Below are 24,050 nucleotides of genomic sequence, written 5' to 3'. Positions count from 1 at the left end.
AGGTCTGAGACGCAGTATGGCATCAAACCTTACTGTGAAAGTGTTCAAGCTGTGCCCATGAGCTGCAGTGAGGCGTAGGAACAGTTGAGAGGTAGAGAGTGGAACTGGACCAAACACACTTCAGGGGCTTTCAGGCCCTGCCAGGATTGAGATAGATGTGACTTTCTTCCATGTGCACGGTTGTGAGTTTGGTCTTCCTGCGAGTCCATTCTCACCATAAACACAGCATTGGCTTCTGCTTTATTAAGAAAGCATGTGGCTCTAAATTGGAAATGGAGGATGGTAAAAGGCTGGAGTTGCAAGGCTGGTTTGATGAAGCACACACTGCATACAATTGCAGGATCCTGAAGACAGGATGGACTTACTTGGGCAGGGCTGAGTAGCTTTGTAAATACGATCAGCGCTATCGTGAAAGAGAGAGTTTACACAAAGGGCTTTTAATCTGTGGCATTTTAATGTAGTGACTTTAAAAGTAAGTACATTCACTTTTAAAGTGCTGGAGCATATCCCAGCATGCATTGGGTACATACATATTGTGTGTTTTTAAAGACATACATTATGTTGAAATCCCTATTACAGCGCCAGAGAGAAACACTCAATGAAAGAACTACTGATCCAAACCGCTCAGAGGTAGAGTGAGGCACATTTTCCCTACAAAACTGCTACTGGCTGTAAACACCTACAGTATGACTCTGATTTTCCAAATTCTGCATGTGAATGTGCCCAAAAGTTTCATAATCAAATATAACAAAAGCGCCTTAATAAGGCAGTAGTAATCATAAAGTTGATGCTCTGTATTTAACACTTTCTAACCATTGTTAGGAAGGGGAAAACCTCAACAACAAGCTACATTCATAAGTGATTAAATGTAATAAGGGCAACTAGAAAATACATTAAAACAAATAGGACAGGAATTGAAAAAACAATATGCACATATTGGCACAGAACAGCAAACAGAGAGACCAGTGAGAGTTAGTTCATTTTGGCTACAGACTGAACTGAAACTCCCTTTTCTTTAAACAACTAATGCACTACTGCCACCAAGTGCTGGTTCCCTGTACGTTTAGAAATGAGTTTGTTATAGTCAACATGATAGACGACTTTTAGACAGATTAGACTCCTCATTAAACCCATAGAAAATAAATGGCACTGTGCCATTAAATGTGCTGCACCTTGTTGATGTAATATGTAATATGATATGTAATCTAACACTTTGGTCAAAAGAAAAAAATACATCAAAATCTAATACTGTCACCTTTAAACACCCCCCACACTAAGCTCGTGTGTGGCAGGATGCCTCCATTCGACCTGTCTAACACTGTCCCTGGTCATGCACTGCATGAACGTGGTTTCATGTGCAGCTACATGTGTCTCCTGCTGTATCAGAAATACTAAAACCAAAAGTTGGACTTTGAGTCCTACAATAAGTTTTTTTTTCCAGTAGGTGGCTGGAAGGCCTCTCCATGTAGTTTAAGCCACTGATCTACCAGAGAAATAGAGGAAAAATGCGATTGTGCGCTCTTAACAGATTCTCAGCGGCTGAAGGCAAAGCCACAGAGGAAGCTGTGCAATGAGAAAATAAGCTAGTAGGGGAACATAATTATAATACATGTAGTGTATTTGTGAAAAATAAATAAATAATAAAATAGCTATAACTTTGTGATAGTGTTTAGGCCAGCGGAGAAGGCCCTGACGGCTCGCCACTGCTTCAAACACAATCTATATTTTGTTCAGTATTTCTAATCAGTTACTTAGACAGCAGTGGCCTGCTGACAAGTATTTCATATTGCCATATTTCATAATGAAGCACAATATTTTAGGTGGTCTGGTTTGATCCTCCTCTCCATGGGCATTTCCTCCGCAGCGGTGCGTAGAAACGACCTCTGGTTAGGCTTGGAAAGTCAGTCCGGCCACGTGAGCTTCACAGCACCCTCACCTGCACCCTGCAGCTTCCCGGGAGCCCCTGTTGTTGCGCAACGTTGTCCACCCACCTGACTCATCTTTAACAAATTAAACCCATTAAAGTTTGCTTACTAACAGGGACACACATTACAACTATAAAATGCATGTAATCATAAAATATTTTATTTCACTGCTTTGTTCTCGCTAACGCAGCTACCTCTCCTTTTAATTTCTGGCTTGTTTGACCACCACGTGCGTATGTATAAAAATGAAAAATGCCTGACAGATTGATTGTACACCTTTAACTTGTCATTAAAGGTCATATTATAGATTGTCAAATAGAAATGTCATAAAAAAGGTTATAGTATGCTCTAAATCATGGGTCTCAAACTCATTTTGGCTTGGGGCCACCCCATGTATTGTGATTGCATGAGAGGGCCGCACAGACAGTGCAATATTTTTGAAAGTTTACTTATTTATTTACTTTTACATTCATAACATATTTTCATCACAGTTAACACATTTTTTTTTTTAATAACTTATTGAAACTGCAACAAACCCACAAGTGCAATCCTTGAACACAGTTGTGCTTTATTCTATTTTTTGCCAGACGCCTGGCAGCTTCTGCTCACACAGCTGAGCCACATTGGCCCTGATCGAGGTCACAGTGGAAACCCTGAGTACAGCTTCATGATGGGCATCAAGGACCTGTACTGTATTTAATAAACTCTCTCACACAGATATGTGCTTCCAAAAAGGCACATCACCCACTGATCTCTTTTGTCAGCTCAGGGAAGCATGGAGGCAATTCTCTCATAAGTTGTCGAGTCATGTCTGGTTTTCCTTGTGCCTCTCTGAGTTTAGCTTTTAGATCACTGTTGCGATGCAAGTCAATAAGTCCCATTTGTAACGTTCTCTGGACACTCTTCACATCCGCTGAGAAGGGGTCAAACAGCTGTGGTAATGCTGAAGAAACAGACTAACTCAAAACAGCTCCACTGCGCCTCGAGCGGCCAAAGATATATTACATCTGCAGATTTCAGCGTTGCCATAGAGAATGAATAAAGGCTCTGTTTAGCGTGTTTTATTTAAATAAAAATGCAAATATGAAAGCTTCAGGGCAACCAGATTACTTAAGGCCAGAAAACTATTATTATTTTTCTTCTTTTTTTTGTCCTTTCTTTCTAAACCAATATCCGGTAATGTGACTAAAAGGTCATATATTTTTAGATTTAATTTAATATTATTAATTAGTTCAAGAATAAAGTTGATCAATATTACTTTATTATAATTCACTAATTAATTGAGCACCTCTACCTGGACATCTGACAGTCCATGCAGAGAATTCAGTCAATAGCACAACTTTTTTTAAATATTTAAATACTATATATATAAAATTCAACTGAGCATATTGTTAAAATGAAAAACAACAAGGTGCTAAGGCTTAGACTAAATAGGGGGCCACAAAATATTGGCTCGCGGGTCCCGAGATTAAGACCCATTTTCTAAATAATATATGTATAGTATGTTATTAAATATCATAAGACTATGATAAAATATAGTATTTCATAGAAAAGAATGTCATAGCCCTTAAAAATGTCATAGTACAGTAAACTCACTCAGTCTGGCAACTTGTTTTGCAGGTGGTTTGTGACATTTGTTGCACATAATTGTATTTGTTAAAATTGAATTACCATGCTTTTCAAAATTGTCAAACTTAGGTGAAAGGGGGCTAATTGTTTTGGCACTGATAGAAGGGAAACAACTACTCAACAGTATGCAAATAGTCAATTACATTTATTTTGTTCCATTTTCTATAAGCAGACATGTGACATAGCAAAAAAAAACAAAAAAACTCTTGAGCTTTAGAAGTACTCAATGCCTCAACAACTATCTGTGCTGACTGTTTGCAAATAGTTGCTAAACCTTTTAATGCGCTGCAAATATGTCACATAATATCACATTCATGCTGTGAAGCTTTTACATCCTGCTAGACTTCCCAAGGCACACTACTGCCATCTAGAGGGCAGGACCAGCATGAAAACTACACAAACATAACCGTATGACAAGATTATGTTGGACCAATACACCTTTGTAAACAAATTATTTAAACAATCTAAGATCTATGAGGCTCTTCGAGTGATTTGCAAAGGCCCAATATCACAATTTGATGAGTTTAATGTTGTATATTACTGTCAGTTAGTTTCGGTGGTGAAGTGAGATCCTGGATCAGAATTTAGGCAAGTATAGGTGATACAAATGACCCTGCAGGAATATTTATTTATAGAAGACACATCAGAGCCAATCATTTATTATGACTTTAATTTTATAGGGGAACCACAAGTACTTTAAAAGAAGGTTATACAGCGCTGTACATTTTGGAGCAGTACTGACAGACTTGATAGTCCCATCTTCTCCCATTAAATACTATTCATTTAAATGTTATATTTTCTTATAATAATACAGTGATACAATAAAAGCTCGTGTAACTGGTCCTGCAGCTTTTCTGATATGTCAATATCATTTTTGTTGGGACTGTTATTTCCTTGTAATTTTTCCAAAAAAGGAAAATAAAAGTTATGATCAAAAACCATATGACAGGCAGAAACTGCCAGGCTGTAATCCTGTATGACTCCCAATTCACTCACACAATAGAGAGAAAGAGAGACAGAGAAAGGGAGAAGGAAAAAAAAGGAGATACAATTTCATGTTCGGAAGGCTGGTCCGCGATGGAAATGGGCATCAGTTCATAGAGAGGTGCAAAGCAGCACAAGATATATTTTGCACTTCTGCCACCTTGAATCTTACTCTGCCCAACCATCAACCCGCTCTAAGGCTCACTTCCATAGCTGTGTGCTCAGAGTCTGGCCAGATCCTGCGGCGGCCCATCCACCCATTGTTGACGGAGGCTGACCAAAGGCCATCTGGCCACCTGCACCGTTCAGAGTCAACCCTGACATCTGCTGATTCACCTGAGGATGGGAGAGAGATCTACGTCAACACTCGAGTATTACATCATGGATTGTAATATATTATAAACCCAACCATGTCCTGAAACTAGTCCATGATCTCTGAAGGCGGATTGAGACATGAGGTAAAAGCATGCTACTAAACAATACAAGTCCAAGTTGAAAGTAAATCAAAGCTCCTCCTGCACAACCTCTTCACTAGACCATTTACGGCCTTGGTTGGGTGTCTCCTTTCAGGAATCAATTATTGCTGCTCCATATATTTTTTATACCCGTGTAGGCTGCTGGATGCTTGGTCCACATCCTGTGTAGTAACTTCACAATGCACTTGTGTGAAATTCATCACCCTAGCTGGGTGTGGTCACATGTAAAACAAATCACACGTGACAGACACATATGAACATAAGGCTGTGCAATTTATTGAATTTCAGTGACTTTTGATGATTATGAAAATAAGATTAGCACCAAATGATTATTTTCAGGGCTAAGTTTCTCCAGGTTGGCTTGGAAAGGCCTGGGGTGAAGGTTATGCTAGTTTACAGCACCCCTGGCCCTGAGCTCGCCTTTAAGTGCTTGCTGCTCCTCTCTCTCCCTGTTCATTCTCCCGGCACAAGTGCCAACGGCAGCTGACCGTCCTCAGTGTGCCGATGTCGGAAAACCCCAGCGAAGCAGTCTTGAAACATGGATCTTGTTTACCATGCTTTGCGAGTGTGCCATGTTTTTGACTGTGTCATCACCGTTCATGTATATACAACCAAAGTGTTTATAGTTGAATGTAATTATAGATATAGTGTCTCATTTTTTGCTCTCAAAGTGCACCAGATAAGATCGAGGCATTTAACTCTAACATTTTCTTTCCAGACACGTTTACAAAGTCAGTGATTAATCGTGTTAATAAATCGTGATCTCAATATTCACCAAAGAAACGATCATGATTTTTGCCATAAGCAAGCCTACATGCACACAGAGCAAGATTGAATGTAGAGTTGCTTTTTAAATACTCTGCTACAATGCTGCAGTAATCAACATAGCTTAATGGCTCTCCATACCTGACCCATGTTCCACTGAGCCTGCTGGCCAGGCTGGATGGTGTACATGCCCTGAGCAGGCACCATGCCTGCAGGCAACGCACCGCCCTGTGGTCCCATCATCCTCGGTGCCATGCCCATCACACCGGTGGCTGGCGCATTCCCCATGAAGCCATTAGGCATCGTCATCCCAACCATCATTCCCGGACTGGGCCCCATCATGGCTGCCCCGCTCTGAGCCATCATGGCACCCATGACTGTTGTAGGCGGCATGGCTGTGCCCATGCCAGGGAAAGCCTGATAACCACCCGTGGCCTGGACAGGAAACTGCATCTGGGAGGGGCCCATGAACATGCCAGCTGAGGGGGAAGAGGGACATGCAAAACAGAGGGAAAAATGTTATGCATCACCTGTCCTGTCATGTGCAGTGTTTTCCAAAACTAGTTAAATATTTGGCTGTGTGTTTGTTTAAGGAACCTGTTGATTAGGACAAGAAGTTACAACAGGTCTGAGGGACAGTGTTGGGACATACAAGCATGCATCTACTTGCTCCTTATGGATTCTGTTCACCACATGAATCCCAGCGTTACCTCAGTGAGGAAAATGTTAATCTAGCCCAGGTGTTTTCAAAGTCTAAGACAGAGTAAAGTGGCAAAAGTTGGAATTAATTAAATGTCTGGTCAGATTGGCAGTCTCTCCTCCTTATCAGTAGTTCCTGATTTAAAACAAAAAATGTCTCCCAATTTTAGGCAAACTTCTTTTGTTGTGTGATATCAAGATTTGTCTGAAACATAAACAATGCTTTAGGATTAGAGAAATGTAATATAAATGACATTACAATAAGAGAATGATTATGTCTCAAAGACATTACAATTCAAGAACATGACTTGGGTTGTTTATCACATTGTTATGTTTGCGTCCTCACCAGCGGGCACCTGTTGGGACATGCTGTTGGTTCCATAAAGGGACAGGATGGAGTCCTTGGACAGCGGCTTCTTGGCCGTGTCTTCGGTTTTAGTGGTGCTACTGGTGTCACTGAACAAGTCCAGGTCCCCCTGCCCCGACCCCGAGCTGGCTCCGCCTCCCACTGACCCCGCTGCTCGAGCTTGTGTCGGATCGCCAGCTGTGTTACCGGAGCTCACCTGATAGGTGGAAATGTTTCAGATGAACTAAACATCAGTGACTCAATTTGAAACCTGCACTGCACAGGTTTTTAACGAATCTACAAATCATCATCAATAAAAGATTTCATCATTAAACCCAACTACATTTGATTAGAGTTTACGACCTCGTTGTCATACTGCCATCAGCTATTTGACAGAATGTCTTCCCAGTTTTCTTTATGTATAAATGGAGTGAAAATACATTTATCACCATTATACTCAATCAAGGTTGTAACAAATGAAGGAGACAAATGTATAAATAAATGCGTACGGGCATACGCAAGTTGCAGTCCTATTTAAATGTTTAGCCAACTGATTGCCTCATTAGCTGCATTCCTTTTCTGTCTATGCCTCTTTCATCGTCTCTTGTATTGGTGTTTCTGTCTTGTAGGCTATTGATGCTGGGAGTTATCATTTTACTTTTTATTTTCTACTGCACACTTAATTTCAGTTGTACAACTAGACAACCATTACTGTCAAGCACTACAGAGCATTATTCAGAAATTAGTACTAAATCTGAACAGGGAACTTCTTGCTGGATTTTACCTGAGAAAACTGAGCTGCAGATGAGGATGAGGGGAGGGGGTTGGATACCATTGGGCCGAATATATCCAGGTCATTGTTGTTCTGGCTTGTGCTCGTGCTACCATTGTTAGTTGATGCAGCTGCCGGTACGTCTGTGACGGAGAGGTAAAGAAACTGGTTTTACAGGAATAAATTAAGAGCTCACAGTTAGAGAAAACAAGTGTTAGTGTTGGACTGTTTTGACATAACTCACTGCCAACAGTCCCAAAGACATTCTATCTGAATTCACAAGAATGAAAGATCATGAATAAAACCCATGTAATTACCGTGAAACGGTGTGTAAAACAAACAGGGCTAATGTTTGCTAATGTGAGAATACGTGTCATCGCTCTATTCATTTAAGACCCTCCCACAGCTGCACAACAGCCTGCACAGTAAACACAATGAATTATTCCAATAAAAAATATATTTGCTGGCCCTCATTACCTCATTGAGCACAAAACCAAATAGTGCGATGCCCCTCAGTAGCATAAATAAGTCATCTTACTTTAAACTGTAAATTAAATTGCTGTAATGAAGTGATAACACATGTATTCCTAGACATGCATATTCAGCCAGTAATGTCATCACCATCTCATCTAAAGAAAGTTGGAATAGTAAACAAATCAATCAATGAACAACAACCTGTAGTTCTACGTGGTTCACTGCCTCAACAGCAACGTAAAAGAACAACAGACTTCATTAAAGTTCTTATACCGGTATTGATAACACAGCGGATCAGATTAGTTTTGTCTGCTTCTTGTCAGATGTACAGTCACAGTAACTGCTATATTACATAGCTGTTAGAAACCAAGAGAAAGGGTAACTGCTTGATTATTACACATTGAGCCAGTTTACGGTGATGACACAAGCTACAAACAGAAAGTCATGTTTTGGCCCTGTGGTATACCATCACTGCCATAATATGCCACAGCGTGCTACACCAAGCAAGCGTTACAGGCAACCCATCACACATACAGTCAAATTAAATACAAATCAGTAATAAGAAATTGAATAGCACCATTAGTCCACAAACCCTCGAAGCTCAATGAGTTCATAGTCTTCCATTCATTTATTGGACCGGCAATAACAGGAAAATAAGTACAAGCTGAAAACTTATTTAACCGGATTCCATAAATATCTCTGACTCAGTCAGCACATTTATTAGGCACATTTCAGAATATTTTTTATTTTCCAGCAGTACATGAAGCGCTGAGATACTCACCAAGGCCTAAAAGGTTCACGGAGGGTTCTGAAGTCTTAGCGGGGCTGATTTTGGGAGCTGGCCTTGACTCTTCACTCTAAAAGCAATTGTAGTTCAAATAAATAAAATCAGTAAGGACATCTTCATATAGGACAAAAAATGATGAGGAGCATGTTCCTACAACAGCTCTACTCATGAAGGAATGAGTACTTTACCTTGGTGTAGGAGGACACCTTGCTGCCTCTGTCTGGCTCCCTCTCTTTCTTACCATCTTTTGGCTGAAAAAACCCCAAAAGAAACTCAAAATGAACATCAGGAAAACTGATGCCAGCTTAAGCCACTCATCTACAAAAGTGTGTACACTACTTTTAAAATCATGTACATTCTAGCTATTTAGTATAAACACAACTGGATACATACACTGCTCCCATTGGTCACATTCTTGCTGTAGTATTTCTTCTTTTCATATTTATCCCTGATGAAGAATTCCACAGCTCTTAGGTCAGAGTTAAGAGAAAGATAGGTGAGAACAAGTATAAAAAAGAATACCGTCAGTATATACAGCATTGCACTTTCAAGTTATTTTAAGTCTGTCTGTTGATAGTGAAGGATACTGGTCTGTTTGAGGTCGTCTGAAGTTTTCTGGAAGGTTTGCCTCATAAAGCTGCCTGGCATTGGTGTTTGCCATATCCTGTATACTCTGTAAAAAGAAAGAAGACAGGTTCATGAAATATCATTTCTATAGTTATAACTTGTATGTTCATGTTATCAGTAAACATTAAGGTGAAAACTGGCAGTTATGGTAAGTTCCACATCAATGCAGCGAAGTGACAGACCCAATACATTTGCATTATGGGAGTTGTAGGTATGCTTGAAGTTGACTCAAACAAGGGACTAAAAGTTTGTATCTCTCACCGTCAACCAAGTTTATTGAGGCACAATGCTAAATTATTGAGAGTACCCGTTTATAATAAATGTGCAGTCTTGCCACAGGTCGTAGACTTTGAAGAGAAAAGGCGGTTCTTCACTAGATAACAGATTTGCCTAAATAAAGGATGCTGAAATAAATCTCCAATGATGTCTCACCGCAGCACTTTAATAATGACTAAAAGCATCGTCTTCTGTCATTGAACCAAAGTACATAGAGAACAAAACAATACCTGCATTTGTTCTGAAGTCCATTGGTCCAGGTTGACTGATTTGACCCTGGATATGTGCACTCCCAGGTTCCTGTGGATGCCAGCACACCGGATGCAGATAAATACTCCCAGATTCCAGGATGCCCATCTTGGACCTGATGAAGCAAAAAACAACAACAGTAATATGATGTGATTATTGAGAGATGTGTGAAGAAACCCCTCTCACCCTGGACATAAACTTTTCAAGTCCTTTCCCTCTGGCAGGAGGCTGAGGTCCATCAGGACCAAGACCTCCCGCCACACAAACAGTTTTTTCCCGGCAGCAGTCAACAAAGCCCGGGTCCCCCACTGACTGACTCCGTCTCCCCCTGGACCTTCCCTTCTCCCTCCTGCACAACTGTCCACACCGCACATTTAAAGTCACTCGCCACTTCACTCATCACCTGTCACTTCAACATTCATTACCTCATTCTGTGCACTTTACTTTACATTTACTCTTATTATAATCATTATTGATCGTTACCCCTTTATTTTTTTATTTTACTTGCATTGCTACTTATTTACTGCATCTTTACTTATTTTTTTATCCAAATGTTATACTTCCACTTGTACGGTTAACTATTCCTTGTTGTTGTTGTTGTTGTTGTTGTTGTTGTGTTTTATGATGCACCTTCCGCCAGGACAAATTCCTCGTTTGTAATAACTTACGTGGCAATAATACGTTTCTGATTCTGAAATAAAAAAAAAAACATGCAAGATCTTGTAGTGACTTAAAGTGCCAAAAGGCAGCTCTGCATTCTTTACCGATGACCCAACATGAAAACAAGTTCCTGTGGAGAACCTGCCCCAGTCTGTTAAACGCTTGTAAAACCCGACCAAAGCGCTGAAGGCGGCATGAAGTGAGAGCGGGAGGCTTACGTAGATTTAGAGAAGTTAGCTTGCTAGTTAGCCACTTAGTTTAGCTTGAGGGGAAGAGATGTCAGCTGACGAGCTCGAGCCAGTTACACACGAGCGAGTTAGCTCTGCTAACCGACGCAGACTCTCGCGACGGATTCAGAGTGAAAATGTGAACTCCGTGAAGTTGAATTGTTCAAAAACCGACAGTGTGGGTGTCGTACCTTTTGCCTCGCAGTCGGCGCAGTACTTGTTGTCTTCCTCTCTCAGCATTTTGGACAGGATGGCCTGGTGCTGCTCGTTGAGTTTCTGGGCCTTCTCTCTCTCCGAGCGGGTCGCCATAGTGACGGCTTTAGTTGGACTCCTTTAATATAAAACAGCTCTACTTTAATCAGTCGTAAATGTAATTACGTTTCTGTTAAAAGACCATAGTCGGAGTGATGAACGCCTCGGAGTGAGATGTGAAAACACCCGGAACCGGAATCCCCTCTCCGCCCACAGGAATGCTAAAGCTGACGCGGCGCATGCGTTTGATTGGTCGACGGGTCTGACGTCTCTGACGCACGACGTTACGCGTGAAATACGTTTTACATGTTCATAGATAAAAAAAAAGAATTATCTGCAGTACAAGTTTATCCATCAGTCCCCATTAATAATTATGACTGGAAAGATAAGAAGTTGTGTTTTTTTTTTGGTTTATTTTTATTATTAATGAACATATATACATACAAATAACAATTCAACACTTGGGTACCTTTAGGCTTTTAAAAGCAACATAATAAGCAGCTCAAACATCTTTAAATGAACCCAAATATATAGTCATAAATTCAAACTTCAGTTTCACATTCAATCTTGCCCTTGAAAAGCTATGAAAATAGGATCAAAGGAAATATGTATTGAAGATTAAAAAAATCAACCTAAAGATACGAGTTTACACAAAAATTAGACTGATGTTAGTCTGATGTTTTAAATGACCCAGGGTTACCCTGTACAAATTTACTTGTAAACCCTAATTGGGTAATTTGCAAATGTATTAATTTACACTTCATTATATCTCTAAAACCTCATATCTTTCTCAGTTCTTCTTCTTCTTCATACAAGCCAACATAAATATACAAGTTGATGGCACTATACAATTTGACTCAAATTAAAAACATTAGGAGATACGTGGTACTCAAGGTGTCTAATGCACCACTGCCTTAACAAAAGGTTTCCAGGCGGATCTTGTAGTTATTCTCTTGGTGCCTTACTGCAATGCCATAGCGGAGCAGCAGCTCGACGTACGGTGGCCAGAATGTGTTGTCCAGGGTTACATAGGGGTCGTGTGGTGTATTTAGGACCTTGTTCATGAGTAGCTGTAGGGGTACAGAGGGAGATTAATGTTAAGTGAGGGTGCAAGGCGATACAATCTATATAGAGTATGCAGGTTTGTATTTACAATGATATAATTCGATAGATTTGACAATCCACACTGGAATGAGATGCAAGGAGAGAGATAACGTGACAAAAGGGCCTTCCCAAACTCAAACACTGGATGTTTTTTATGCACATTTGCTGTATCATGGCCAACAAAATAGTATAACATTAAGTATTTTCACACATATTGGAGACAATTTGAGACAATTGCAATTATTTATACAACCACTTGACTAAAATACATGTGCAGCACTGAGAGTTGGCAGATTTGACAGCTGTGGACCATGACAACCATACATCCTTATTAAACATCTACAGACCTCAAATTCAAGTGGACGGGAGGGGAGGAGATAAGATGTAACTATTCACTGTCATTGACAAAAACAATATGGTATAGTATATAGGGTAAGTTGAAACATATTTAGAGAAGCAATTACATTTTTATAGTTTTAGGTGCTGCAGCCGTCCACGCTGGTGGATGAAGTGGCTTCGTGGGTCAGGCCCCGCGCATTGTTAAACTGCAGAGTTTCCTCTTTTTTTCCCCCGCGTCACACCGTGGAGTGGCTCCGCGGGTCGGTGTGACCGTTTTTTCCCCCAGTCCAGCACTGATGTGGACTATATTTCACTCATTGAAGGCCTATGGCCGAAAAGCATGGCCTGCCACTGATGTATTGTAATATATATATATATATATATATATATATATATATATATATATATATATATATATATATATAAATATATATATATATATATATATATATATATATATATATATATATATATATATATATATATATAAATATATATATATATATATATATATAAATATATATATATATATATATATATATATATATAAATATATATATATATATATATATATATATATATATATATATATATATATATATATATATAAAAATAGTAATAACAAAATAACAAGATACATTCTAAAGTGAAAAGCTACATGGCAATACAACTGTATTAAAATGTAATATGATCATAATTATACTGCTTTTACTTAACTCCAAGGAAACATAATTGGACATCAAAGTTGATTATGTAGTGCATCACAACCCACCTCAAGAATTTCATTAAGTGAAATCAAGTCTTCATCTAGCTCCTGGGCAATGTTCTGAAAGAAGAAACAAAAGATGGTTATCTGCACAGTGGTACTAACAGCACATGTTTGGTATGGTAGCAGGCTGCGAAAGCATGGACGATCGTCAAACACAGAACAGGCCACTGCACCTTGTTCTTCCTGTTTGTACTGGATTCATTCTGAGGGAGAGGGACGTGCTTCTCCAGTATGTCCCCCAGAGACTCCATCAACCTTTCCTGGTAGACCTTCATCTTCTGGATTTTCACCTTTGTGTCCTGCAATATACTGTGGAATGCACATGTCAATACAAACACACACAGACACACATTTTGGTTCATACGTACAGTTTTCAAAGTAAAGTTTGAGTAAGATTGAGTGCTTCTGTGCTCTTGTCGTCTGTTTTCTTTGAAGGCCATCAACTTGCCCACCAAGCTGTATGTGAAAATTATTAATTAATTGAATCTGGCACATTTACACAATTAACTCAAGTACTTGTGTTAATGCATTCACATTCTCCCTTTTTTGATAAAAAATAATGTGTTTTGCTGCCCTCTACTGGAAATACACCTCACAGCTTGAACTCCTCTGGTTTAGTGTGATCGCCATGACACTCACCTGCGCTCTGAAAATGTCCCCTTTTCCCTTTGAAGTCGTTCAACATGGTCATTGGCAGCTATCAGCACCTGTTTCTTCTCCTCCAACCACTTCTGTTCACTAAAAAAAAAAAGTTCAGAGCAATACACTGAGCAAAACAAATGAAACGTATCTTCCATTCACTTATGAGAAACATCTAGTGTATATGCTCTAAAGTCTACAATATTACTAAAAAGTGTACCCACAGTTGTTTAGTTTCTCTTAATTTGTCTCTCTTTGCTTCATGGCAAGAAACAACCATCTCCAATTCAGAGCACAGCTTGAGCATCTAAGGAAAACAAAGTGGGAAAAAGGATTGGATAACTAGAAGTGAATCTAAATAAGGAATTTCTATGAGACACATTCTTCAATGTTACATATTAAGCACAGACATACCTCCTCTTTTCCAGCTTTAAGTAAAACTTCTGAATTTGATGCCAGCACTGGATAGAGGAAAAATAAATGAACAAACACTATAAATACATTCATAAAATGCCAATGTTGTAATAGCAAACAGTAGATACAGCAGGTATAACAATTTAAAATGATGTGAAAGCTTGGAAACAACATTTTATAAAGTTACAAAGCCTGAAAATACATTTTGATTTAAGAGGAACTGGTACCATTTTGTCGTATTTATATTGCAGTGGTAAGCACTTATATTTCATTACTGTTACAGGTTCAGTGGGAAGATAGGACTTACATTCTGGCTCCACGGTCAGCCACTGCTTCAGTTCAGCTTCTGTTGCTATCAGTCGATTTATTGCCTATTGAAGAAGAATATTCACAGATAAACACATGCCATCATATTTATAAAGGCTACTGATTAGTTATTAAGTTATTTACACACACCAATGGCACACCTAATTAATGTAAAATAAACAAGCTAACAATAGTTTTATAAAATGTGAATAGCTACCTTTAAGCCAGCTGATTGTAAAACCTCCACTGGATATCGATCATCTCAGTTTGGTGTGGTGAAATACTTTTAAGTTTCAACAAGGCTTGGGAAGATTTGGTGATGTTCTAACGGGAAGTTAGTACATCTGCGCCGGCAGGTAAGCATGCAGGGGTTCTAGTTTGTTGAAGCAGGCTATGTTAGCCTGAGGACTAGTTCAGCTAAACTCCAGTGGAGATGCAGTACGAGTCACAATGAGGCAGTGTGGTATTTGTGTTTCTATGATGTCATACCTTTAGGGACGCATAGTATGTGTGATGCAAAAAGGATGAATCAACTTTGAAAAGCTGCATAATTTGCAAACATTTATAACATAATTATAACATAATTCCATTGTTATCTGTTATGTCCGCTGTTGAGAAAAAGCCTTTTTAACAGCTCTATCACATTTTTAATTGAGTTTCATCCGTTTAAACCATAACGTTTTCAAAATTTGTGGTGCTAAAATGGCAAGGTTTGATGAACTTTTTATTGCTGTTCAAGCAGTTCCACTGTCAAATGAATAGGCTATTTTGCTTGCCTCTGTATAAACCTTTGATGGACATTATGCGTACAGTAAAGGCTGTATAAAAAAAATGTTTTAAAGATATTGTTCGCAATTTAAAGCAACAGCAACTTCAAGGTAACGTTGAGAAAATACATATTAGCTGAAAAGATCATCAATGAACATGTGCAATCATCTCACCTGCTGCTGAGGCATCTCGCAGGAATCTGGTTCACAAAGTATAATCTCATTCTGAAGCTGCAACACAAAGGAATAGGTCTGCGGTTTGCAGCTTCTTTGCACAAGCAGAGACTGGTTGGAAAGGACTAGTTAAACATTAGTTTACCTTTTCCAGCTGAGCGAACTGCTCCTCACACCGGTCCATCAGCTCACTCTGAGCGGCCTCTGACAGCTCCGCTGTCGCCTGGCCGCCGAGCTTCACCTCAGCCTGAGCACGACACATGAAATACACAAACAGTGGCGACTTTGAGGTTTTATTAGCTGTCGGCTAGTTGTGGCTCGTGACACATTAACAAAAAGTTGGCATTGCAGGGCCGCTATTCTCGACAGTTAATGTGAAAACATCTCACTTTACATTGCTGTGAACAAGTGAGACGCCCAGTCTTACCATAATATCTGAATTTCGCTCTCTTTTCTCCACAACACGGAAAACAACAACAAACGCTCCTTTTTCAAAAAACCGCCAATACTGATGACGTAACGTCTGCGACAGATGGGGAGTGCTGAGGAGCGTTGCGGCTGCGCCGGTCTGCGCATGTTCAGCGCGGTCTTCAAAACTGATATACAGATTAAACTTTTTTTTCAGGTGAAACGACTCAGTGAGTAGAAAGCTGTTGCTTGTGATGACCAATCTGGCATTGTGGACAACATAAAGCAGAAACCGTGTCAATCAACACAGTTCTTCAGCACTGAGGTCTTTATTGTTTTCTTTCTTGAATAAAACAACAAGGTCTTTTCCAACAAAGCCACAGCAAAGATTATGCTAATTGTAGACAGTTAAAATAACACAATTTAAATAAATAGGGAAAGGGAAAGTGCATTGCATTTTTTACCCTTCATATATACCTCACTACACTACTATGTGATAGCTCATTACTATAAAGCTACAGATTTTTCATACAAAAGTATTTAGCCATCTTATGAAATAAAATACTTTGTTACAGAGTTAACTACCCAACAAGTTCAAATGAGCTTATTCACATTCAGTTGATTCATTTACATTCTGGAGATAATAGTTCTGCGTATTCATTTAAGTAAAGCGACTTGTGGAGTGCTTTGATACTTCTAACTCTGGCTGATTAAAAGATCAAAACTCAGTCAGTGCTTTTCTCATCCCTGCTTCATAGAATATAGAAACACACACATATAGAATCTAATAGAAATATGCCCCACACACATTGACTATTTTGGTTTTGCAGTGATTTGTTTTTCTTTCATTATATTAGTCTAATGTGTTCACCAATTTGGATTAATATACATTACATTTCCTCTCATCGTTAGATGGTAAATCTTGCACAATGTGTCTAATATCAAATCTGTTTATAATTCCTTAACATCAACTCAGTATCAATTTTTATTGTAGTATTACTTTTTCATAATTGTATGTAATTACCCATTTTATTATACTAAAATGCAAACACACACACACACACACACACACACACACACACACACACACACACACACACACACACACACACACACACACACACACACACACACACACACACACACACACACACACACACACACACACACTCAGGGTACACTGTCCTGTGAACACCAGCAGGTGTCTCTGCATTTCTGTCTCCTGGAGGTCAGGCAGCTGACTGGAGTTTGAATTTTGTCATCATCTGCATTGCCTCTTCCACTATACCTGCGTTTTTTGTCTATGTTATGAACCTTTTGTTCATAACCAGCATACTGTAGTTTGACACATTTAATTAAAATAATGAATCTACCCTTCCAGATCTGACAGACACCACTGATTCATTTGACTTTATTTATTAATATATCTGATTATTATGGTGTTTTTGCGCCATGCCACTAAGAAATGAAAATGCCCATTGCTTATACCTTGTAACTTTTCCACCTCAGCTCATATTTATAAAATGTTTGCATTCTTTATTTCTTTTCTAAAATCTACACCCATATTTGTCTGTAATATAATATATTATAAATTGTATTCATGTGCTACAAATTACCTTTTTGTGTATGTAACTTCTCTTTAATTTCTTGATTTGAATCATTGCTGAAAAAAAAACTAAGCTCTTCATGTCAATGCAGTTTTGACCTCATTTCTTTTAACCAAAGGATTGGTTTGGTGGTTTATCATCAAGCAGCAAACGATGTTTAAGGAGACATGCTCTGCTGCTATAAAACTCCAGTTTACTGTATAGCCTCTTCTTCCTGACTCATAGTGTCTATGCTGTTTTAACATGTATAAAACCATTTTTTGTATCATTCCAGTATTTATCATCCCCAAACTACATTTGCCTGTGAGCTGAAGCTGCTGCTGCCACCAACACTGTGAGGCAGATACACTTCCACATCACAAGGCGGCAGTCTGTGAAATGCTTTGAATTTTTCTTTCTTTTTACATATTGAAAGTTCAAAATGTTCAAAATCCGGCATCTCTTTTTCTCTCCTCTCTCTTTATCTAAAAGACAAACTAGCATAAATGTTTGCTGTGGTTGTAACAATAGCAGAATATTTGTTGCAGCAAAATGATGAACAATTTAGTCTAAATGGTGATAACCCTCTTTCTTCTGACTGTCTGCTTTAAATACAGTGGACATGCTGCAGCAGCAGCATCATAGTTTACATGTTTACTGATTTCCTGGTATATGTTTTCAAGCTACATCCCCAAAGATCACATAGCCTGGATTATTTATATGATCAACTAGAATTTGATTAATATGCAAATTTCCAAACAAACTGTTCCATTTGAGCCTTCAGCGCAGCCTAATTAATCAACAGTTAAAGGAAATTAATACATACATCAATTCTGTCAGGAACATGCTTAGTTCAATCGCCCGTAAAATTGAAGTTTGAAGTATTAACTGGCTCCACAGGAAGGCTATGATTAAAACTCTGCAATTCAGGCAATCCAGGCAAATATAAAGTAATTTACAGATCTTCTTTTTTAATACTTATTTAATAAGAATAAGAATAAGAATTATAATACTTGGATGGTTGATGATAATTTCGATGATTTTATTTTTTTTAATGCTTTTAAAAGCTTGTCCTTAATGATATTAATTCACACTTTGCACCTGAGACACTTTTCCACAAGGTGCAAATAATAATAATGTAGAGGGAGATAGAGAGAGAGAGAGAGAGAGAGAGAGAGAGAGAGAGAGAGAGAGAGAGAGAGAGAGAGAGAGAGAGAGAGAGAGAGAGAGAGAGAGAGAGAGCTTGTGTTAAAAAAGGGGAGGGGGAGAGATGAAAAGAGAGAGGGCTGTTCTATTGTTTCAGTAGGGACTCATGCATCAAACTTCAATTTTCCGGACGATTGAAGTAGTGATTTTTTCCATCTTGAAGTGAAATACTGAAATACACTTAAGACCTCCAGATTAATTACGACGAAGTGGTCCCACAGACTGTAGTATTACTTATCGCTGGGCCTCCTGACAAGCCCTCATAAAATAAGCAAGTGAAATCCATAAACTTAGCCTGCCTTAACACTCTGTCCCTTCATAAATATGCTCGCTTCAGAATAGGCTGACACAACAGAACTACACAGTGTTGTGATATACGCCTCAAAACAAAGAATTAGTTTATAGAAATTAGTTTTGAATTGACATGTTTATATTTGCAAGTCAATTTAGAAAATAATCTAATTGGAAATATATATATTTTTCTTTGGAGGGAACCGAGGTTACCTTAGATGAACTAAACATGAATAAATATAAATTAAAGGCAAGACTTTACCCCCTATTCATAATTAATAAGCATAAACGTAAATGGTTACACACTATGTATACTATAATGCAGTTGTATGCAGATATTTAAAATGTGTATTAATGGTGAGTATTAGTTAACAACTCCAACTTCTCCTATGAAACAGATTTTACATTATTACAACAGTGTTTACTGCATTGTCGATAATTATCTGTTTATACTCCATCCTTCATTATAAGAGTGCACATGGAGGTTGAGTTGTTGACAAATACATTAATAAACGATTATATTAGCTTACAATTGCATTATAATGTGTTATAAACAATTAATAAAATACTACTTAAAAGGCTAAATAGGGGGATTAAAGTTAGGTTTTTACTGAATTATACATTTTAGGAATAATTTGTCAATAGATTTAACAACAGCTTTAGCCATATCAAGTGCTTGCAAGTCTATAAACTTATTCAGGTTGTCCTAAATTATTAGTAAAAAAAATAAAATAAAGAACAAGCCCACACTATAAAACAAGTCACAAGAAGACAGCCCTACTTATCATTTCTTTGAACAAAGCGAGTTAAACGGGAGGTAGCCTTTTGAGTTCCTCTTTGGACACTCTCTCTTTCTCACATCATGTTTTCAGCTTCATTAAACTCCTTAAAGACAAAAGAAATAAAGAGGCAGAAGAAGAAAAAAGAGATGAGAAGAAAACAAACAAAAGGACTCCCTAACCAGACTTTGGCATAAATGTCACAGTCTAAACTCTTTATGGCTCCCTACTTAACATTAAAAACACTTCCAACAAAATCCATTTCTTGTTTAGAAAACCTTCTTGGACAGAAGTCAAACATATTATTCCAGAGCTAAAAAGCAGAGAAAGACAAGCGGCTCACAAAAAAGGGGCAGTTTCATTGTAATTCATTGACTTGTTCAAAACGCCAGGCAAAGAAAAGGGCTAGACATTAATAGCCGCAGATGCCCTCATGAAGGGAGAGTCTATGTAGGCATTATGGCCTTTGTTCGCACCCAGTTAAACTGTTTAAAAGGAGGGTTAACTCAATCCATCAAATTGTCTAAATTTGTGAGGAAATTTCAAAAACCATATGGCCTCCAAACGTTTGCGTCCTTTTTATGCGGTGGGACACACTTGTCTCAGTATTGCTGCCTGCGGGGGACCGGCCCTGCTCCTTTGTGGCTCGTCCCATCAGGGAACGCTGCTCATTTGTCCCCACTTTTCATGCTTTACGCTCAAAATTACGGCCCAGTCCCGCAGAACAAAAAAGGTCTATAAAGGCCCGGAGAAACTGGCCCAAAACTTTGTGTTTTTGTGGCATCCTCGTCTTTTTTTCCCCGGCACCAGATTTGTGTTTCTCACATAAATTTTTTCCACGAATGGAGAAACACGTCTAAGGGTCAAGAAGCCATGATACGCATTTAGGATGTGAAAGGAGATGTGAGATTCCGGGCCACAAAATGTTTAGAGCATCCTATTAGAAAAGGACACAAAGGAACAAAATAGTTCAGTATAATAACTCTAAACAGGCCGCTTTGATGGGCTTACACGCCCGGATTTGGCAGAGAGAGCGTGTTTTTTAATTTTTTTTTGGTCCTCACTATAGAAAAAAAGTCCTTGCTATTATGTCTACAATTTAAAAAACCCAATGTTAATTCAATAATTACAACATAAAAGATATATTCAGAAAAGCCATTTTATTCCCATAGTAGCCTATATACATTACAGTCTGTGCATTGGTTCAAATAATGTCCTGATTTTAGAAAGGCACTTACAGGTGTACAAAACATAACAAATTTATAACTGTAAATCTATTGTATCCAAACAATAAATCTAAAAAGTAGCCTATAGCTTGTCAAAATCACCGCAATATTATTTTTTGTTTCTCGCCGTCGCGTGAGCATTCCCATAAAACGCATAATGTCCGAGTTAGCCTTTCCGATTATCATCATCATCATCATCATCATCATCATCATGCACCGCAGCATCGGGACGCCAAAGGTGAAGTCAAGGGGTCCAGTGAGATGATGAGGAGCAGGAGAAGAAGAAGAACCGGCAGTGAAAAAGTGACTCAATTGCGATTTGACTCACAGAAAACACAAAAAACAATTAAATAAAAAAAATTGTAAAAATAAATAGATGATCACAAATCAAATCATGCATTTACATGCAAAAAAATATGACAAACTGGAGCACTTTCATTGTGGTGTGTGAGGGTATAGGCCGTATAGCAAAAGCGACAGAACAGATGTGTGTGTGTGTGTGTGTGTGTGTGTGTGTGTGTGTGTGTGTGTGTGTGTGTGTGTGTGTGTGTGTGCGCGCGTGTGCGTGTGTGTGTGTGTGTGTGTGTGTGTGTGTGTGTGGGTGAGTGGGTGCGCGCGCGTGCGTGCGTGTGTGCGTGTGTGTGTGTTGGCCGACAGTGTAAAAAAATAATAAGTTACTCATGTCATTATAGACCATATTGCTTTGATTGCAAGAAGTAACAGTTTTCTAATGAATACATTGTAAAATACCACTGCATATTTCTTGTTCTGTGTTCATGCTTCACTATGAATAGGTCTATCTGTGTCGATATAAAAGTCATTACATTTTGGTACATGTTCTGAGATATGGTATACAATATAAGCAGTAAGTTACAAGTCCTCGGTAGGATTTATTTGATCGTCTTTTCGTTTCTCGACCCGCGCCATCAGTCATCCACATCAATCTCCACGTCCTCGTCCTCGTCCTCTGAACACTCTTTACTAGTTGTGTGGTCTGAGAACGGAGACAGCGGCGAGTTCCGCAGTTTCTGAACAAGCTCGAGCTCCCGTGGGTCGCCCCGCTTGGGGGAATCGACTCGCGGGTGGCCCAGCGTGCCGTTGGCGCATTTCTCCAGGTCCGCCAGCTTGGCGAGCTTCTCCAAGGGGACCTGGCCGATGGCCTTGGCCGACTCCACGTCGGCCTTCATCTCCTCCAGGTCCCGTTTTAGCTTGGCCCTCCGGTTCTGAAACCACGTGATGACCTGCGCGTTTGTCAGGCCCAGCTGCTGCGCGATCTGGTCCCGGTCGGCCGGGGACAGGTACTTCTGGTACAGGAAGCGCTTCTCCAGCTCGTAGATTTGGTGATTGGTGAACGCCGTCCGAGACTTCCGACGCTTCTTCGGAGTGCTTCTCTGGCCGAACAGAGTCATGCCGTCCCGGCCTATGAGGAGAGACAGAGGCCGAGTGAAAATCATTGACTCCTTCAGGTGCAGGGCTTCCTCTGCACCGCTGCAGTGTGTGCGTAAAAGTGACCTTAATGCAAAAAATAACAATGAACGTGATCCTATATGTGAAACAGTAAAGCCTTTAGCTCTTATGGGACCGGGTTATTACAATAATATTACACAGACACCACTGGGAAATATTGAGCGCAAGACACACGAGACCCTGATTATTATTAAAGAAAAGCGGTGGCGATTTATTTAGGCCAGCCCAGAAAATGAACACGCCTTTGTTCGATCTGACATTTTATGGGAAAATATGAATTCGTGTACATATTTGCTCAGGCTATTAAACCAGTACATTGTGTGAAATAATTGCATGACAGGGTTTGAAATACAAGGTGAAACCAAATGGGTATTTTCTGTCTGGTGCAGCCCAGTGAATAAGAAGGAAAAAAAAAAACAGTGAAACGCGTCAGATTAAAACGGTGAATTTAAACTGTGTTTTTTGGGATGGAGATGTACCTTCTGCAGCCTGTAAAACGCTGACTTCCAGCCCCTTGAAGGTCTTGCTGGCCAGCTCCTCGAGCGCGCAGAGCGGGGAGGTTTGGTTGAGGAGAGCCCGGCTGGACAGAGGAATGCTGGACGGACGGTGCTTCTCAGAGGACGAAATTAGATGAGCTGTTCCGCAAATTGTGTAACTTCGTTTCACAGACGGTTTGTTCAGGATATCCTCGATGCTGAAGGGGGTAAGCGGCTTGTTGGAGTTGGCAGGAGGCGGCAAATGGTCCAGCGGACTTCGCCTCCTGTTCTCCACTGCATCACATTTGGCCACTTCTTTGGATGTCATCATGGGTTGTGCGCAGAGTTTGTAAAGGACTTCGTTGAAATGGTCGTCGATTAAAAACGAGCGATGCTATTGAGGAAAAAAGTCACATAACAGTTTGGGGAGGTACAAAAAACCCCAAGACACCGAGGAGAGAATGAAGAAAAGAAAATCTTATTCCAAAATGGGATGTCTTCAGAGTGTCGATCCTCGGAAGCAGCAAGTCCGCAGGAGTGAGATGCCTCCCTGAAAATGGCGAGGTCCAAAGAGTTGAGGATTACTAACAAGTTATCATTGATTGGTAGGTAATCAATTATCTCCAGTGGCACTTTCGCCCTCTTCCCTTTCACTCTTTGACTATGTTGCAGTCCAGTGCGGGGCTTTTTGCGACTGGGGGTGTCCCATTAATTAGGACGCATGGCTGGAAGGAGGAGGAGCCCGGCGGAATTATTATAATGCTTTGTGCTCTTATCATCTTTGGTCTAATTTAGTCGTGTGGTGAGATACCAGAATGGGTTTATGGGGTAAATGAAGGGAAGCAGAGAGCGATGAAGAGCAAGAAAGATAAGGAAATAGATGATTATCCGTATTGCTAAGCGACTTTATGTGTAAAACTTAGTTTTTTAGTTCAGCAGGAGTTTATGCTT

The 24,050-nt window shown here is 39.5% G+C and overlaps 3 protein-coding genes across 3 annotated transcripts; all 3 read right to left on the bottom strand.

The window, feature by feature from the left end:
• Positions 1 to 4,083: 4,083 nt before the first annotated feature.
• On the bottom strand, positions 4,084 to 11,395 carry LOC137793352 (stromal membrane-associated protein 1-like). Its single transcript, XM_068589445.1, has 10 exons — positions 11,088 to 11,395; positions 9,991 to 10,124; positions 9,445 to 9,530; positions 9,251 to 9,326; positions 9,046 to 9,108; positions 8,852 to 8,927; positions 7,609 to 7,739; positions 6,825 to 7,041; positions 5,921 to 6,258; positions 4,084 to 4,874 (listed from the first exon to the last, which is right to left on the bottom strand). Exons 1-10 carry the CDS (start codon positions 11,203 to 11,205, stop codon positions 4,740 to 4,742), a joined length of 1,374 nt encoding a protein of 457 aa, XP_068445546.1. The 5' UTR covers positions 11,206 to 11,395; the 3' UTR covers positions 4,084 to 4,739.
• A 199-nt stretch (positions 11,396 to 11,594) lies between these two features.
• On the bottom strand, positions 11,595 to 16,168 carry LOC137793197 (centromere protein K-like). The gene is made up of 10 exons (XM_068589206.1): positions 16,088 to 16,168; positions 15,806 to 15,907; positions 15,661 to 15,717; positions 14,721 to 14,784; positions 14,414 to 14,460; positions 14,224 to 14,306; positions 14,000 to 14,098; positions 13,534 to 13,669; positions 13,364 to 13,417; positions 11,595 to 12,218 (listed from the first exon to the last, which is right to left on the bottom strand). The coding sequence occupies exons 1-10, from the start codon at positions 16,088 to 16,090 to the stop codon at positions 12,063 to 12,065; spliced, it is 801 nt and encodes a 266-aa protein (XP_068445307.1). The 5' UTR covers positions 16,091 to 16,168; the 3' UTR covers positions 11,595 to 12,062.
• Positions 16,169 to 21,584: 5,416 nt separating this feature from the next.
• LOC137793204 (transcription factor LBX1-like) lies at positions 21,585 to 23,707 on the bottom strand. The gene is made up of 2 exons (XM_068589215.1): positions 23,103 to 23,707; positions 21,585 to 22,576 (listed from the first exon to the last, which is right to left on the bottom strand). Exons 1-2 carry the CDS (start codon positions 23,428 to 23,430, stop codon positions 22,083 to 22,085), a joined length of 822 nt encoding a protein of 273 aa, XP_068445316.1. The 5' UTR covers positions 23,431 to 23,707; the 3' UTR covers positions 21,585 to 22,082.
• Positions 23,708 to 24,050: the final 343 nt, after the last annotated feature.

The sequence above is a fragment of the Clinocottus analis genome, unplaced genomic scaffold (genome assembly GCF_023055335.1).
Source record: "Clinocottus analis isolate CAN_PGR_092001 unplaced genomic scaffold, fCliAna1.0.p SCAF_22, whole genome shotgun sequence".
In the NCBI taxonomy this organism is placed as follows: domain Eukaryota; kingdom Metazoa; phylum Chordata; class Actinopteri; order Perciformes; family Cottidae; genus Clinocottus; species Clinocottus analis.
The sequence above is the reverse complement of the archived record's forward strand: the minus strand, read 5'-3'. Positions and strand labels throughout refer to the sequence as shown.

Coding starts and splice junctions, on each gene's coding strand:
- LOC137793352 (XM_068589445.1), bottom strand. CDS start 11,205: ATGGCGACCCGCTCGGAGAGAGAGAAGGCCCAGAAACTCAACGAGCAG. Junction 9,531..9,990: donor GGACTTCAGAACAAATGCAG/GTATTGTTTTGT, acceptor TTCTTTTTACAG/AGTATACAGGATATGGCAAA. Junction 6,259..6,824: donor GTCCCAACAGGTGCCCGCTG/GTGAGGACGCAA, acceptor CTTCCCCCTCAG/CTGGCATGTTCATGGGCCCC.
- LOC137793197 (XM_068589206.1), bottom strand. Junction 15,718..15,805: donor AGTTCGCTCAGCTGGAAAAG/GTAAACTAATGT, acceptor TTTGTGTTGCAG/CTTCAGAATGAGATTATACT. Junction 14,461..14,720: donor GCTGACCGTGGAGCCAGAAT/GTAAGTCCTATC, acceptor TCCTCTATCCAG/TGCTGGCATCAAATTCAGAA.
- LOC137793204 (XM_068589215.1), bottom strand. CDS start 23,430: ATGATGACATCCAAAGAAGTGGCCAAATGTGATGCAGTGGAGAACAGG. Junction 22,577..23,102: donor CGTTTTACAGGCTGCAGAAG/GTACATCTCCAT, acceptor CTCTCCTCATAG/GCCGGGACGGCATGACTCTG.